General features: G+C 33.9%; 1 protein-coding gene across 2 annotated transcripts in view; it reads left to right on the top strand.

Moving 5' to 3' along the window:
• The window catches only part of LOC139512561 (uncharacterized), a 110,450-nt gene that overhangs the window by 38,631 nt on the left and 57,850 nt on the right, over positions 1–13,969 (top strand). The window contains exons 1-3 of one of the 2 annotated variants that reach the window (XM_071300278.1): positions 455–543; positions 4,502–4,617; positions 10,417–10,485. In XM_071300278.1, the coding sequence (XP_071156379.1) occupies positions 4,550–4,617; positions 10,417–10,485 (137 nt within the window). In that variant the 5' untranslated portion in view covers positions 455–543; positions 4,502–4,549. Of the gene's footprint in view, positions 1–454; positions 544–4,501; positions 4,618–10,416; positions 10,486–13,969 lie in introns of those variants that run through there. The other variant, XM_071300277.1, reaches the window with a different exon arrangement.

Consider the following 13,969-nt stretch of genomic DNA (forward strand, 5'->3'; position numbering starts at 1 on the left):
TAACAAAAGGACAGATTATTGGATTATATCTTCATTTTCTGAATAAAACACTTTTAAAACACAATAAATTTTGAACATTTTATTCATAGAACAAATGACCGTATCATTGGTATTCTAAACATTTTCCTACTTTATAATACATATGAACAAGAATAACTGTCTCTAAACTAAATGTATAAATGATATACGGAAATTTCTGAAAGATAAATGTTATTTGTTTCAAATATGATATAAAACCTTTAAGTAATATAAGTTAAGACAATCATGGAATAACCTACTGCTATGATTTGATTTAATTCAGTATCCTCAGGCTTTAAGATTTATCTATTTTAAATATTCTACTACAATAGCGGTCATACCTACAATCCAGGTTGACTATGGATACCCGACAGCTTTGTTTTTGTCTGCCATTTCCAATCTAATAATCAAATTGCACACTTACATGACGTAACACGTAGACTGTAAACAAACATCCAATGCATTACACATGTTACATTAACATGATAATGGAGAAATCAGTCTGCATAATACATACTGTGGCGTGTAAGTTTCTTTTGGTAATTTTATATTGTGGTTTATTCACCAATATATGTATTACACAATTGTTCTATTCTCATGTCTTCAATATTTTAATACGCAGCAATGCAGATCTTAGCGAGAATTTAGAAAAGCAATATACACAAATGTGAAATTCATTTGATGCTATAATTTTCTGCTAATATAAAAAAATTATAATATAAATTGCAGCTTGTAAGAGATGAAAGTGACGTAAATTTATTTTGCTGCGATAAATTACTAATGTTTCATTTTCAATGTACGTCTGTTTGTGTTTCCACTAATATTCAACTGAAATATATATATAATTGAAATGCTGTGATGTAGTAAAATGTCAATTTCATAGAATTATGCACTTTACCTTTAAGACTGATATCAAACACGTTGACCGTAGTTATAATGAAATGAAATTCCATACTTATAAAAAATTAAGATGTGGTATGATTGCCATTAAGACAACTCTCCACAAAAGACCAAAATAACACAGAAATTAACAAATATAGGTCCCCATACGGCCTTCAACAAGGAGCAAAGCCCATACCGCATAGTCAGCTATAAAAGGCCCCGAAATGACAATGTGAAACAATTAACGGCTTAATTTATGTAAAAATTGAACAAAAACAAATATGCAACACACACTACAAAAGTCAAAAGGTCTGAAAAGACCAGTTTTTGTCTGAATTTGCATGAATGTTTACTCAACATTCTTAATTAGTCTGAATAATTTTATTTTTAAAAATTCTTGACATAGTATGAATTTGTCTAATAAGGTTTTTGATTTTTCTTGACAAGTGTCTTGACAGTATGAACATAGTTTTAAAATTTCTTGACACTTCCTGTATCATCTGATAAGAGTCTGGATTAGTCTTGACTAATTCTCGACTGTCTTAAATTTGTCTCGATCTGTCTTGACATATTCTTGACATTTTTAATAATGTCTGAATATGTCTTCACACATTCTTGACATTCTAAATAATGTCTGAATATGTCTCGACACATTCTTGACAGTATTAAATATGTCTTCACACTATCTCAACAGTATAAATTTCGCCTGAAATGTGTACAGACTTATTCTGCACTGTTTATGACATTCTGTTGATGTTATATACTCCTTTTTATTATGGCTAAACTGAACTTTGAAGAATGAAGGATAAATTTGGTATAGTAAGATACCCTTTTGGTGCAAATAAGTTGGGATACTTTGAATAATCCCCTATGTAGTTTAATTTTGATTTATTTTTATTAAACGTTTAATTAGTTGTTTTCACTTTAAATATAAGTCGAAGTAACTGACAAACAACATTTAGATTTTTGCCATTCACAAAACTGCCACTCATATTTGCTTTACTCAAGTAGGTGTCTTAAAGGCAGTCTTAAAATGTGACCATGTGTCTCTTTTGGATGCCACAATTCATCTTTTGGGTTTGTGTGGCTGAAAAGAGAGGGAAAACTTTTGTGTAGGTAAAAGAATTTGTTCTCATCTTGATTCAAAAACCTTTTATCATTTTTAGAACAACCCAAAAACATTTTTTATTCCAATTTTAGTGTTGAATTTTATATATTTTTTATCATCAAAAATAAATATTTGGGATAACTCCTTCCTGACAAGAAACAAAAATGTTTAGATTATTTTTATGCATGTCTGTTGAGATCCATTTCACAAGATCAATGCTTTCTATAGAAATCATTGATGGGATCCATTACAAATACATTGTTTTTTTTTATTATTCCTGGAGTAGATAATAATATTCTTTTAATCCTTGGGAATTATTCAATTTGTTTTTATGTTAAAATAATTAGCTTCATAATTTTGATGAAAAAAATCCATTTTTATTCAATTTTGTTCATCAAAATAATGATTTTCATAATTTTCATCTATCAACAAACTTTTTAAATTGTAGTGGCATGGTTGGTCAACTGATGAGTTGTATGGGTAATTACAGGTAAATCAGTAATTTCTATTTGACAGTTGCGTGTACTCTGGGGTGTGGAATACGGGGAACATCCTGTCCATGTGTAATACTTAATATATATTCCAACAGATGACATATTACACAAATTTTTCTTCTGTTAAATGAATGATTTGTATCTCATCGTAACTTGCTATTTATATAAACCACATTTGTATACAATCATTATTTACCATATTAATATTGAATATTTTGAATGTAGAATGAACTATGTCTACAGTATGATTAGATTTAATCATTTAATATATAAAATTTAGGAATCAAAATTTGTAATTTAAAATGAAAGACACACGACTTTAATTGTTTAATATCAAAACAGTCACATTTAAATTGTTTTATACATTAGATTTTATTTGCATTTGTAAAAATATTTAGATACCAAAATTTTCAATTATTTTACATGCCCACTTTTCATTTTATTTATAAGACGTGAAACAACAGTATACTATATAAAGAGGGAAAACAAATTATATCATGCATTGGTCATGATTTGTAAAACTCAAAACTGTCAATTAAATTTAAGACACAATTAAAAATGTTCAGAATATTTCAAGCCATACTGAGAAAAAAGAAGAATGTCGAGAAATTTTAAGACAGTATTCAAATGTCAAGAATTTGTAAAGAAATGTTAAGACCATATTTAGAATGTCGAGAATATGTCGAGTGAATCTCATACAAATTTAATATAAATGAGAATTTGTCAAGAAAAATTGAGACACAAGTCATACTTTTGGAGAATGTCGAGTAAAAATTCATGCAAATCAAGACAAAAACTGGTCTTTTCAGACTTTTAGACTTTTTTAGTGACATAAACAAACGACAACCACTGAATTACAGGCTCCTGACTTGGGACAGGCACCTACATACAGAATGTGGCGGGGTTAATCATGTTAGAGGGATCCCAACCCTCCTCCTAACCTGGGACAGTGGTATAATAGTACAACAGAAGAACAAACTATAAAAATAAGGTGAAAAAGGCTTAACTCATCAGATGGACAAAAATACAAGTAGACGTGGAAGGGTACTTGCACATCCCAACAACAAACAGACACTAGGTTCATATCTGAGATTACTCTCAGGTAACTGGCAGCTAGTTCAAAGCCTCTAACAACTAATAAAAAAAATCATGCATCTAAATTATCATTCCGTACACATCCAACATCAAATGGATTTCGTGTACTTGTACATCTAGAGCTAATCTTCATAAAATATTCATAAATGCCGCATACCTAGCTTGCGGGGAGTAAGAACAAATATCGATTTGAAAGATTCTTGTTTGACGCTGCCTGTGTTCGAACCAACGACTCCAACAATCGAGACTAACACACTATCATTAGACCAAAGAGACGGTCTGTATTTAACGACCATATGTTTTATATCGCAGCTTTGAATGCTATTGTTATATAATTGTGAAGGATGTATTACGGGATATATTCAGAACATATAAAAGTTGTTTTAAAGTGTTTTCTACCTTTCAGTTTTAAAATATCTGTACCATGAAACTAATTGAATGTTTCTTATACTTGTTAAAAATTTAAAGACGTGCAGATAATAAACTTAACCTTTATAGAAATATTTCGTTTACGGAGAAGAACATAAACGATCATGTAGGAAGACTTTACTGTTTCAGCATAAAGCAGTAGTTTTTTTTATTATCAATTGCTTGATATTTTTGTCATGTTGTGTCAATTATAATGCTTTCTATACGGTATGCGTTTTGTGCATTGTAAAACAGCGGTACGATATATAGTCTTCACATTGCAAATCATAAAAAAACATTTTCTTACTTAAATTAAATTGCCGAATTGACCAAAAACTAAACATTATATCTATGGAATGACATAAAGCTTAAAGTTTCACAAGGAGAAATTACAAATGATCGTTCATCCTACAATAATGGATAACAGACTGAAAATGTCAAAACTGTTTTATGTAGATTAATCATAATTCTATTGACGCGGTTTTTCTTTTTTCAGATTCGCATTAGATTTAACCTGAAGGCTTTCTTCGTTCCGTCATAAGATATGGCACGGATAAGCCCTTGGATAGCAGGAATTGTATTTTTATCTGCTTTATGCTACATCTCTTATGGGTAATGTATAACAGAAATACAAATCCCTAAGTTATACTCAAAAAGGAAGTCCACAACAACAGACACAATCAAATGTTTGACTTTATCAATCAACTGAACGAATGAAAACAACTTATAACTTGATACAGTGCTTTCGAGGAAGTAGTGGGTTAAATATATATTTGTATTTTAACATTCATGAACTACAATGTAGTAGTTCATTAGCAGTGATTATTACCTTCATGTTCATAAATGTTGTTTTTTTTTGTTTTTTTTTCATAAATGTTACATATTTCCTAATTTAATAGATTTTTTTGAACTGACTCGGTGAAATACGGGTTCACTATGCGTATAGCTAGTTTTCAAATCAAGATGACATATATTTCCTCCTGTAGGTTGCACTTTGTAAATGCAACCGCATGCAACACCATCTGTGACGAAGCTATGCTATCCTCGCTTAACACCATTTCCAACTATACCAAACGCGAACGCTTGGACTGCAGCATCGTCGGACCCATCATCGGTACCAAAGTTCGATTCGGTCTGGGTGTTAAAAAACTGTTCGCTGGACTGATGAGCTAGCTGAGGAGTTGCACAAACCAGTTCAACGCTAATTTCATAAATGCTGTGAAGCGGTGGGTGGTGTGGATGAGACCTGGGCGGCCGACCTCGTTGATATGAGTGACTTCTCCAGGGACAACAAGGGAAATAAATTTATCCTGAGCATTATCGATGTCTTCTCAAAATATGGCTGGCTGATACCACTCAAGAACAAGAGGGGGTGACGGTGCGGGATGACTTCCAAGCGGTGTGCCCAAGAAGCTATGGACAGACAAAGGCACTGAGTTTTACAACAAGCATATACATCAGCTGCTTCAAAAGCATGGTATCGATCTCTACTCCACCGGGAACGAAGAAATCGAGTATTGTCAAACGTTGGAACCGCACCACGAAAGTGAAAATGTTCAAATACTTTTCAGCCAACTCCACACGCACCTATATCGATGTCCTGGACGATATTGTTCGCCAGTACAATACCACCAAGCACCGCTATCAAGATGGCCCCTGTTGCCGCAAGTCATAAGAAGCATGAAAACAAGTTGTATTGGAACTTTTACGGCAGCATACCTCCCATTAAACCACCGCGATTTTTCGAATCACCAAGAAGAAAGGTACATTCGAGAAGGGATACACCCCCGCTGGACCGAGGAAGTATTCACCATTTCCATAGTTTTGTCAGAGGTCCACTGGGCAATCTTTTCTACGATCTTTTCATCCATCTCCTCAAGGGTTTCAACCAAGTACATGGCCGCGGTGAAAATCTAGTTTCCCGAGTGAAAGTGTCACTCGTTTTCATCATCCGCTTTACCTGTTGGATCAATCTTTACAAAGGTCGCTGCATGATGACATTGGTTTGCCCCTTACAACGCCCAATCTTCTATAAGTTCCATCCGTGACATCCGAGAGACCTCAAGGTAGGTCTGCACACCCATGCCAATAGTGGGGGTCATATTCCAGGTAGTAAATACATCTTTAAAAGCTTTCTTCGGCGAATGTACCTCAATTTTATCCCACATGGCTTTCCTATCTTCTCAAATCTTTTCCTGCACCTTCTTTAGCAGTCGATCTATCGACAGCCTGCTAACCCCTTTCGACCCAAGTTGTTTTGTCTGGGTGATAATTTCCTTCCTCGTGTGGGGTTTGGGACGACGATGAAATTTAAGATTTGTCATCGTTTCTATCAACTCTCAACCAACTGACCTTTCCTCAACTGGGAGTACCATTTTGGCTATACCTCTCAGGGCTTTGACGTTTTCAACTACTAACTCCATGTTCACTATTGGATCCATGTCTTTATCCTAACAGTTAAAAAAATCAATTTAGGTCACCTCAAAACCACCATCCCCAATTCACTGGTTTTCAGACCCAGTTTTCGGGCATACAAAACATATCCTAACACTCTCGATCCTACAATCCTTATAAAAAATAAGAAAGTCGTGAAACGTACCCAGTCCGTCTGGATTTTTTCATCAACAAATTGTCTCTCTCTTTGCCATGACGGTAGTACATGTAAGCTGCTTTTTTAATTTCTCACATCCCCATGTGCGAATAGTTTCCCCTTTCGAGCACAAGGTTATAATTTTGCAGACCTTTACTTCGTGTCAACATCTTGTCTTCGACAATCCAGGGTGAGTCCTGCCCTACTTCTTGCCATTTGAGAATTTCCTCATCATTGCAGCGCTGTTCTCGATTGGCCTAAACAGCATCCAGTTTTTTTTTCTTCAGAATTTCTACCTCTTGCGCCGTATTCTATAGTTATCAAAGGTACCAGGATTATAATTTTGTACGCCAGACGCGCGTTTCGTCTACATCAGACTCATCAGTGTGTTCAGACATATTTGTAATCGTGAAATCCATTGTGTTTATTTTATCTATGAATCTTTATTTTTTGGTGTGTGTGCTTCTTTCTTCCACAATGACACATTTTTCCTCGACCCAACCTCAAAATGAGGTCGTGGCAGAACTCTCATAATCATACCACTGTTCCTCACTTAATAAGCTTTCAAATGAGGTATAAGGTATATCTGTAATTAGGGGCTAAGGGGTCGCAGCAGACCAATCCATTATTCAAAATATCCATTTCATTATTCAAAATTGGCTATTTCTTAATTTTCACGCGTATTTTGGCATTTAGGTCCTCCGTCACCCCTATAATGGTAATTGCGGCATATATCGTTTATACTCAGTTTATTATTCTTTCAATTAGCGTTAATTTGGTGTATAACATTTTCCTTGATTAGGGACTGAAGGGTTGCAGCAGTCCATTCCATTATTCAAAATAAGCTATTTCTCAATGTTCACGTGTATTTCGATATTTAAATCCTTCGTTACTCCTCTAATATTCGTTGCGGAACATGTTGATTATTTACATTTTGTTCCTCTCTTAATAAGCTTTCGAATGAGGTATAAGGTATATTTATAATAAGGGGCTAACGGGTCGCTGCAGTCCATTCCATTATTCAAAATATCCATTTAATTATACAAAATTAGCTATTTCTTAATTTTCACGCGTATTTTGGCATTTAGATCCTCCGTAACCCCTCCAATGGTCATTGCAGCACATATCGTTTATACTCAGTTTATTCCTTTATCAATTAGCTTTAATTTGGTGTATACATTTTGCCTTGATTAAGGACTGAAGAGTTGCAGCAGTCCATTCCATTATTCAAAATAAGCTATTTCTCAATGTTCAGGCGCATTTCGATATTTAAGTCCTTCGTTTCTTCTGAAATATCCGTTGCGGAACAAATAGACTATATACATTTTGTTTCTCTCTTGATAAGCTTTCGATTGAGGTATAATATATATCTGTAATTAGGAGATGAAGGGTCATAGCAGTCCATTCCATTATTCAAAATATCTATTTCATTATTCAAAATTGGCTATTTCTCAATGTTCACGCGTATTTCGATATTTAAGTCCTTCGTTACTCCTCTAATATGCGTTGCAGAACATAATGACTATATACATTTTGTTGCTCTCTTGATAAGCTTTCGATTGAGTTATAATATATATCTGTAATTAGGGGTTGAAGGGTCCTGCCAGTCCATTTCATTGTTCAAAATATCTATTTCATTATTCAAAATTGTCTATTTCTCAATGTTCAGGCGTATTTCGATATTTAAGTCCTTCGTTACTCCTCTAATATGCGTTGCGGAACATTTTGAGTATATACCCTTTGTTCCTCTCTTGATAAGCTTTCGATTGAGGTATAATATATATCTGTAATCAGGGGCTGAAGGGTCATAGCAGTCAATTCCATGATTCAAAATATCCATTTCATTATTCAAAATTGACTATTTCTCAATTTTCACGCGTATTTTGATATTTAAGTCCTTCGTTACACCTGTAATAGGCGTTGCGGAACATATTGACTATATACCTTTTGTTCCTCTCTTGATAAGCTTTCGATTGAGGCATACTATATATCTTTTATTAGGGGCTGAAGGGTCCTACCAGTCCATTCCATGATTCGAAATATCCATTTCATTATTCAAAATTGGCTATTTCTCAATGTTCACGCGTATTTTGATATTTAAGTCATTCGTAACTCCTCTAATATGCATTGCGGAACATGTTGACTATATACATTTTGTTCCTCTCGTAATAAACTTTCGAATGAAGCATAAGGTTGATCTATAATTAGGGACTAAAGGGTCGCAGCATTCCATTCCATTATTCGAAATATCTATTTCATTATTCAAAATTGGCTATTTCTTAATTTTCACGCGTATTTTGGCATTTAGGTCCTCCTTAACACCTCTAATGGTCATTGCGGCACATATCGATTATACTTAGTTTATTCCTCCATCCATAAACTTTAATTTGGTGTATAAATTTTGCCTTGATTAGGGACTGAAGGGTTGCAGCAGTCCATTTCATTATTCAAAATAAGTTATTTCTCAGTGTCAACGCGCATTTCGATATTTAAGTCCTTTGTCACTCTTGTAATATCCGTTGCGGAACATATTGACTATAAACCTTTTGTTCCTCTCTTTATAAGCTTTCGATAGAAGTATAATATATATATATATGTAATTAGGGACTGAAGGGTCATAGCAGTTCATTCCATAAGTCAAAATATCCATTTCATTATTCAAAATTGGCTATTTCTTAATTTGCACGCGTAATTCGATATTTAAGGCCTTCGTTACTCCTCTAATATGCGTTTCGGAACATATTGACTATATACCTTTTGTTCCTCTTCTGATAAGTTTTGAGGTATAATATATACATGTATCTGTAATTAGGGGCTGAAGGGTCATAGCAGTCCATTCCATTATTCAAAATATCCAGTTCATTTTTCAAAATTGACTATTTTTCAATGTTTTCGCGTGTTTCGATATTTAAGTCCTTCGTTACTCCTGTAATATCCGTTGCGGAACATATTAACTATATAACTTTTGTTCCTCTGTTGATAAGCTTCCGAATGAGGTATAATATACTTCTGTAATTAGGGGCTGAAGGGTCATAGCAGTCCATTCCATTATTCAAAATATCCATTTCATTATTCAAAATTGGCTATTTCCTCATTTTTACGCGTATTGTGGCATTTCTAAATGGTCCTCCGTAAACCCTCTTATGGTCATTGCGAATCAGGATATAACTATAGTGTCACAGTCAATTTTTTTTATATTTATTTCACTATTCACCGCTTCAAGTTGAATAATGAAACATTAACTATTTCATTATTCATTTTTTAATATTGAGTAGTGAATAGTGAACTATTTCATTATTCATTATTGAATAATGAATAATGAACTATGAATAATGGACGTACTTCAGCGCGGTGTTTGTAGAGTCCCATTTCATAATAACACAACGCTTTAGAACGTTCAAATAACACTCTGAATTCTTTCAGACTCGTTATTTCACTCCGGTTTTATATATGATTCCATAATTTTTGTTTGTTTTGTTTGTAGTTTGTATTACATGTTTTCCTACCATGGTTTTTGTCATTGTTTAATGAATTTTGTGTTTATATTTAAATAGAGAGAGGACGTCACTAATATTGTTATAACTTGCTCGATTCCGTTTGTAAATGAAATATGATTAAACAAACAAAACAATGCTATATAAAAGTAACAATATATTGCACAAGCACGTCTTTTGCGCACAAAAAATAATATCAAACATTACAAAAATCATCAAATCGTATCAATCCATGTTTTTGCTTCCGAGGTAGTGGCAGTAGTATTTAGTCTGAAAGTCAAAATCACACTAATTCGTATATCAAATAGTTCCTTAATTTAATTTCAGAGATACATGTTCAAGGCGGAGAGCCGTATGGTATACAGTAAGCGTGTGCTCTCATAGGTGTTGGTGGTGGTATGTCCTATTAGTATATTCTTAAAAACGAACGAAATGTAACGTAATGACGCCACGCGCGTCGTACATACAAGTGTAACACGACGTCGCGACTTTTTCAGTAAACAAGCTTATTTAAAAAAAAGTTAAACTTTACTTACGTTTATGTTATTGACAAATGATTAATGCGTGTTTGTTTATTTGTTTGTGATCAATTAAACAAAGATTCATACACTAACATTATCTTTCATCTTAAAATCCTTCTTTCATGAAAAACCAGTCTGTTCCAATCATATGTTTAAATTTAAATGAATCGGTAACATAGTGAATAGTGAACAAAAATATTCACTAATTTTCAAGACACACAAGCATACATGTATGTTGTACACAGTAATACAACGTGAATGGAAACATAATACGCCATTTTCCCTTTGAAGTTTTTACGTGATAATCTCCCAAATATTTCGGTTTCTGAAAACCGTGGTTTAATATAAAGATTGATACGTTATTCCATAAAAAAGAATCATGGCGTACTTTATCCTTGCAACTTAAATGTAGATATGCGGAGCTTGTACCATGGTTTAATCTGATAATTTTTTTATGTTAAACCATGATTTTAACTCCGTCTCTTTTTTTAACGCCTCCATGTGGTTGACAGTTCAGTGAATGCACGAGGACAAGATTTCGTTTGTTTTACAAATATTATTTCTACTTTCTGGAATTTCCGTGCATGACTTCATAAATTTGAACGAAAACTCGGCCAGTGTTTCATGAAAAACAGAGAAGGCAATTGAAAACAGAGAAGGAACGGTGTCCATGCTTACAGTTTTCGGAACAAACAATATAAGCCGGATTATTTTTGCCAATGCATTTAATAAATGCAATAAAAATTGGTTTGGGAAAATATTTTTTCTTTTTTAAGACTTTGTTTATGACAAATCAGAGCCGTATTATTTTGTTCTCAAAATTCTCAGGCCCCAGAAAATCAAAAGATAATTCGATGTCCTTGGTTCCACCAATATCCTTAAATAAAATATGCGTCTTCAAATTTCACGGCCACTCTTAACGACATGTAATCACTGAATGAACCGGCTGATTTTCGAAAAATTATCTGGATCGATTTTCTCGTGAGCGCGCTAAGCAGCAGACTAGAACGACACTCCCATTGTTTTCTTTATTGGATAAAAATCATCAGGCCACTTTTAGTACGGTGACCAGACCCAATATTTTAAAAATTTAATCGTCAAACATACTATATGGCTATATCATATATCATTGGATTCAAAAAGATGAGTACTTTTGGAATATCGATGTCGTCAGAAAGAAATGTGGTAACAGTTTTGCATAAATTAAGGTCAAAGATCAACATACTGTTTTCTTTTTTTCTTTCTGTATCTTAACAATTGAAAGATATAAGCAGCATTTTGTGTTAAATTTCAAATCAATTGAAAATGAATTATCTCGAAAATGTAAAAAAAGGAACATATTACTTAGTAATCGGTTAATTCTGAAAATTGGTGTTTTTCAACACTTGTTCTATTATACAAGATCAATACAAATTGCGTTAAAGTTACAGTAGTTACCTTGCCGGGTGACATTCAACCTCAGCAATAAAAGATAAATGTTCTTTTCAAGTAAAGTCTTCTATCCTGAATGTTTATTTTGAAAAAGCTCATGCATGTAATTCATTGCAACCAAAAACCATTAATTAGCTCGAAGAACATTAAAAAATCCAATCAAAATGATCAGAAAACAGATTTCATCCAGGAGTATCTTCTGATTCATCTGTCAAGGAATTTCTTCATAATTCTTACCCTTGAAAGGAACAAAGATCAGTACATGTAAGGTTTTGTTGTGAACAAACACTTTTTACATGAAGATTTTCCCTTATAACATGAACACAAAAGATCCTGCAAGAATTCTGCTGACATATGCCCTTTAAAATAAAGGGGGTGTAATGAAATAATGAATTTTCGCCAACCGTATTCTAAAGGTGACGAAACAGGGAGTTTAGCAATGTTTTATACGGTCAAAATTTCCGCTTCACAGAGAGGTAACCTGACTAAACATACTTTTTTACTGGTGGCAATCTTGACGCGAATTTTATTAATATCGTAATGGAATGATTTAAAGAGATCATTCCTCAGATCATACATCTTCGAAACTAAATTCTTACACAAACAAGGGCTTCATCTTCGTCAGTACTCCAAAAATTCTGTAACTACAATAGTCGTGTGTGTCCTTTCAAGTCTTTTGTAAAAACAATTCAAACGAGAAAACTAACGGTCTTATTTATATAAAATAATGAACGAAAAACAAATATATAACACATAAACAAACGACAACCATTGAATTACAGGCGCCTGACTTGGGACAGGCACATACATAAATAATGTGGCGGGGTTAAACATATTAGCGGGATCCCAACCCTTCCCCCTAACCTGGGACAGTGGTATAACAGTACAATATATAAGAACGAACTATAAAAATCAGTTGAAAAAGGCTTAACTCATCAGATGGACAAAAAATACAATTGGACGTAGCCGGGTACTTGTACATCCAAACAACAAAAAGACACTAGGAACAGATCTGAGAGTACTCGCAGTTATCTGACAGCTTGTTCAAAGCCACCAACAACTAATAAATCATTCATGTACAAGACTTAACTAGCAATCCGTACACATCCAACTACGCCTACAACTCGCATGCATGTGTCATTTGTTTGCAGTAGTGAACACACAGAACAATCACACCCGTATCAGAGGTCCTTAGGATTATTCTGTCGCTCTTTCCCTTTTCTGTTAACTTCATGTCAAAGTATAAGGCATTAATTATCATACGAGTATTGACCCTTGGTGAGTGCTAAGCAAGTTACAACAGTCATTAACATTATTGTCTGAAATAACTTCGACAATTTCGGATTTACAAACTTTCCAGCTGAGTAAAGCTCACTATAAGGTGGAATCATAGGGGATTTGTCATAGTTTTAAAAAAGAAAAACTACCAAAGAAATTAGAGAGAGCCTGTTGGTTTTCTTTAACAGAAAGAAACTTCTTCCAGTCAGTATCCTTCTCCCTTCAATAATCTGATACACTTTGGTTGAAAGTGTTCTCTTTGTGCGGCTTTCCTTTTCAACAGACAACTTTATTGAGCTTTTCATGTCGTAGCGGTAAAAATATGTCTGCTACTGTGTGCGCTAGCGAAAAGCATTGGGTCATATTTTTATAATAGTCACCTGCAAGGTCACCATGTTTTTTGCTTTTTTGTTATCATCAATACATTTAAGCAATGCCATACCACCTCTCAGACTGGTGTAAGTTGTGAGTGATGGGCCATAGGCAGGTAGGGAAAATGCACACGAGGCATCAGAATTGAATTGGTTCACCAAATCAGGTTCAACAAACGACCCATACTCTACAACACATTGCTGGCAGATTCCATCATTTAGTGTTTCAACAGAACTTAAGAAGCAACGCTTACTCTTTATAGTAAAGGAGGCGACTGA

This window comes from Mytilus edulis, chromosome 2 (assembly GCF_963676685.1).
Source record: "Mytilus edulis chromosome 2, xbMytEdul2.2, whole genome shotgun sequence".
NCBI classification, from domain to species: Eukaryota; Metazoa; Mollusca; class Bivalvia; order Mytilida; family Mytilidae; genus Mytilus; species Mytilus edulis.